The sequence below is a fragment of the Schistosoma mansoni genome, chromosome 3 (genome assembly GCF_000237925.1).
Source record: "Schistosoma mansoni strain Puerto Rico chromosome 3, complete genome".
In the NCBI taxonomy this organism is placed as follows: Eukaryota; Metazoa; Platyhelminthes; class Trematoda; order Strigeidida; family Schistosomatidae; genus Schistosoma; species Schistosoma mansoni.
Genome location: NC_031497.1, coordinates 23,442,120 through 23,446,985, shown reverse-complemented (window position 1 = coordinate 23,446,985; position 4,866 = coordinate 23,442,120). Strand labels below are relative to the sequence as shown.

The window sequence follows — 4,866 nt, the reverse complement described above, 5'->3', positions numbered from 1 at the left end:
TAACAGAACGACCAAACCTTGATCTACTCGGTCTAGATGTGTTAGGAAAGCTTGGATTGATGGATATACCCATCAACAGCGTTTGTAACGTATCGTGTCCATCATTAGACACCACTTCATATGCAAAAAGGACAGGTAAAAAGGTTCCAGAAATACGGAGTGTATGTGCATATTGATTTATACAGAAAACTGGTCTCTAGATCAAATTTTTAAATTAACCAATAAACTAAAAATAGAAATATTTAAGTGTATGTATAAAAAAACTATCCAAAATGAATATATATTTTTAAATAGGTTCTTAAAAATTGTTCATTTTGTAAATCACTGTCACCATCGACAGGTTTTAGTCTTAAGACTATTATTAACCAAGAAGCACACTACACAACTGTTTCACTTTAATCAGTTTCAACTTTCCAATGGGCGAAATAGGACACCATCAGGTATCAAAACCAGAATAACCAGGTTACGCAGTGAGCACTGCATCATAAGATCCAAAGGCTAACTTTTCTAGAATTTCAGTCGATTTACAGTATGACACGATCATCATTCAATGTTATAAACTTTGTAAAACCATTTAACATCATCTATAGTGTGTAACAAATAGTCACCTTTTATTGATTATTTCTTAATTCATTTACCTCAAAAGTGCTTTGTGTGATAAGCCCAGATCCGATTCTTATAATTTATGTATTTCCTTTTTCATTTTCAATGATTGTTACACAATCCATTTGACCGATTTTCAAGCCTTGATTTATTTCCATATTATGCTATTTAGCAACAAATATGCCATTTCAGCTATTCAAAGTTATCATTGTCGATTTCTCAATATCATAACCATCTTTTAAAATGAACTAAGCTGTACAAAAAGACCATGAGAAAATCAACGAAATACGATGAATTCATATTATGTTCTGCTTCAATTGTCTGTTATTCGTACATGATCCAAACTCAATAAAGGAACTAATTCCATGAAGATAAGAAGGATCATTAAAGCATACACATATACGAAAAATGACCATGTCTATCGTTAAAAACAAAAACCTGGTGTATTTATGAGGAAATATTTCACTACTTCTGAATTACTTATTTGAACAATACTCACCTAGAAAAACTTACTGGGCATAAAGTGACTTCACTTGGGCTGTTTATTAAAGTTGAGGTTTTGATTTCTTTATCCGACTGTATTAAATTATGAATACCAAATTGTTTACGACGCATTAATCCAATATCTGTTATACTTGTATCATTATTATTCGATATTGACTCATGACTAATAGAAGATTTTGTTAAAAGATCATGAGCCAAAATTGAACCAACACTGTCAGCAACTAGACAAACTTTGCCAGAAAAGTGAATTCCTTCAGGAGAACGTAAAAACTCAGCATAATGAGTGTTCAAATTAAATGCTAATTGTTCCAACATCTGTAGAAAAATATATTTAATAGTTAAAATATATATATAATGTGCTTGCAATTTTATGCATACATGAAAGTTTTGTTTAAATACAAATAAAAAAAACCAAACGAGAAAACATCCGTATCGCCAGGTAGTGATATGAACTAATCAATAAGAAATTGACTTGTAAAAAATCAATATTACAGAAAAGAATTAAGTGAGAGGAATGTACTAGTATTAAATATAAGTATATATACATTAAAATGCGTAAATTTACAATTTCTTTGAACTGTAACTTCATGGTCTAGACTATCTGGTCATTACTTATCTATTGTCATTACCATCTATTGTTGCTTACTTTTTTTTAAATCTTAGCCCATTTTCTATTCCAAATAGTTAGTTTATAGAACGACAACACCAAGTTTATAAATCTTATAGATATAAAAAAAAGTAGAAATTGCGGAGGTTGGAATTATGTTCTGATATTCGGACGAAACAACTGTTCAATGATTTCTGGTTCTCAATAGTTGATAAACGAAAATCAGTTCAAGATGTAGTGTTTTTTAGCGCAAATTCGGTACTATTAAAACATTCCACTTTAGAACATTTACACCTAACAAGTTAGAACCCGTTCACGAGACCGACGATAAATACTATATATATATATATATATATATATATATATAAGCAAGATATTAGTAATCCAATACTCATCAATGACTTTATTTTAGATAGATATTCTACGGATCTGGTTAGAATCTATGGTTATGAACTTAATATGATTTGTTGTTTAGCAAAATCTACTCCCAATGATGGAAAAGGTTGACCATTGACTCTGTGGTTGAGTACAATCGTCAACACGTTATAAGATACCAAAGAGTTCTTAATAGGACAAAACAAACTTCCAGTCCTTCTTGATTTTCAATTGGTCAACCATCCTCCAGGCTATCTAAATCTCCCACCGACCATTTGATTATTAACACTGATCAATTTAGTTGCAGAAATATTTTTTATATTGAATATAAAATTTGGCAAATAAATGAGTGACAATATTTTCAATCTAAATATACATATACATACGTTTTTTTTTTACATCAATTTGCTAAAATGGATAACAGCTTGCTAAAAATAAATTACGACTTGGCAATTACATTATGGTTATTTTTCTACCCTTCAGTAATCCGCATATTTTTTTTTGGTACCTTGATAAGCTTTCCTTTTGAATTATTATTGCCTGGAGAGTTGATAGGGTAAAAAAAAACCTAGAAGCAACAAATACCTATTTCAGTTTGATCTACATGTAATCAAAAGATAAATCAGCTTAGTCTTCATTCATCACTACTCAAACATTATATAATATGTTTCGTTCCAAAAAAAATGAATTGAAGTGAAATGGCGAAAAGTATTTCTTCCTGATAGTGAAGTTCCTTTAATGTTCAACATTTTATACATATATTATGTTTAGTATCTAGACATGTTATTGACGTCTTGATAACAGTAAGAAATATCCTCAATTTTATCAACTCATATACATCTCGTAATCAGTAACAGATAGCAACATAAACATAGGTCATGGAGTTTTTCTCCCGCGTTCTAAGGGTAGAAAATAAAGTGATAATGATACTGTACAAAAAATGAAGACAGTATTTTCAACACGGAACACATTATGTAAAAAGAATGAAGTAACACGATAAAACTGTCAAAGGACAAAGGAATTGAACGTATAAGAAGGAATTGTACAGAAACTAAATAAAATTATTATTTCAATTGAAATGAAAAAAAACGCTTGTAAATGTTCTTTCTTAATATACCATATGTTGGAGTTATATCCCAATAAAAAGCAGTACACCAATTACATGATCAACAATCCAGTCATATCAATAATCAGTCAAACAAGACGTTCAGTATTACAGCCTTATATGTGTTTACATTACGTTTATTGCATCATACTTTTACCGTATTGTGACAAATAGTTTGATGGTCTCACCAATACTTTTTAACACTGTCCATAGTGCTTGGTCTTATAAATCTACCGAGGCCGTGGCATCAATTCATTTAGATATAGGCTGTTGGATTGAGTAGTGTAGGTAGGTCATTACTAATGGTTGGAGACGTTAGGTAACACGACTAATAATCGCTTGTAGTGGTACGGGTGTATTCACTAATTGTCTTCCCTCAAACCTTCAGTTCAAAATTATCTTAGAATTTTTATCCGCAAATTAATACTTTCTTCTCAAATCATGTTGCCTATATCTAATCTTTTCAATAGCCACTGAAACTGTTACTAATTCTACCACTCTGACATTTTTTTGTTAATTTCATCAGCATATGTGTTTATATTGCTTACAAAACACAATCGCATTCGCAGCTTAAGAAAATATAAGGATTATGCTGCATGAAAACACGGGGAAATGCACGAAACAACATTGGCAAAAAACTCAAGCAGTATATCGAGTAGCTAACAGGTGGTAACTTATGGGTATTAATAATTTTATTTAGTATTTAATTAGAAATAAAACACCTTTTTGTTAACCCACTGACGCTTAATGAAGTAGATTGATAAAAAAAATACATAATATCGGAATTTCTAACTTTGCATCAACAAGAATTCCTTGGTATGAATCAATACAATTTAAGGTTATACATGTCAACCTAGAATAAAGCTAACTCTCCATTTACAAATCCAAATAATTTGCCATTTGTATTTATGCAACTAGGTAAACTTTATCATTCATATGAGTAAAGTTTAATTTTAACTCAAAAAACTTAACAAGGGTTGATAAAATCATTCACAGTGTAATATACAGGACGTACTCGCAATTAATGACTATTTCTTTTCGATAATAACTTTATTAAATAGGAATATATTTGTAAAATCTCGTCTTAAGGTCTATTACTATTACTGCAAAATCGCTTATCATTAAAAAACTAACCTCATGATTCCACATAGGCCTCGAAACTGTATATACGATTAAGTCACTTCTCATTGCTTTCACCGATTCACATTTGTTTGAATACAAATATTGAGAGCAGTTTTCGAACAATTCAGTCACGTTTATTGATATGTGTGCTTAAGTGACTTGGGAATTCATTGGTGTTACTTATTCTGTTAGACAAGTTGAGCAGAAGACTATGCTCATCAATAGAAAAATATCAATGAAACAGGTCATAGTATGGTGTATTCTATTTACGTTGACTGATATAAGTAGTATATAGCACCAATCGAAAGTGGAATGCATACCAGCAGAAGATTAAGAAGATTCAATTAAAGAGAATATAGAGTAATTGTAATAGCAACAGAATTGAAAGAATCATGAAGCATGCGAAGGACAACTGATGGAAGATATGCAAATAATTTATTTAGTGTATGGTTTTGTGAAAGCACTCTGTAATTTTGTATTGAACAATAAAGTGGTTTTTCGTACCTGACTGTTTCTTCAGTACAATAGGACTGACTCCAAAACAGCTTTG

At 30.6% G+C, this 4,866-nt stretch overlaps 1 protein-coding gene across 1 annotated transcript in view; it reads right to left on the bottom strand.

The window, feature by feature from the left end:
• The window catches only part of Smp_197450 (phosphatidylinositol transfer protein), a gene marked incomplete at both ends in the record, with an annotated part of 47,373 nt that overhangs the window by 13,974 nt on the left and 28,533 nt on the right, over positions 1-4,866 (bottom strand). Inside the window, one exon of the mRNA XM_018799706.1 lies at positions 1,117-1,422. Within this exon, the coding sequence (XP_018651469.1) occupies positions 1,117-1,422 (306 nt within the window). The remainder of the gene's footprint in view (positions 1-1,116; positions 1,423-4,866) is intronic.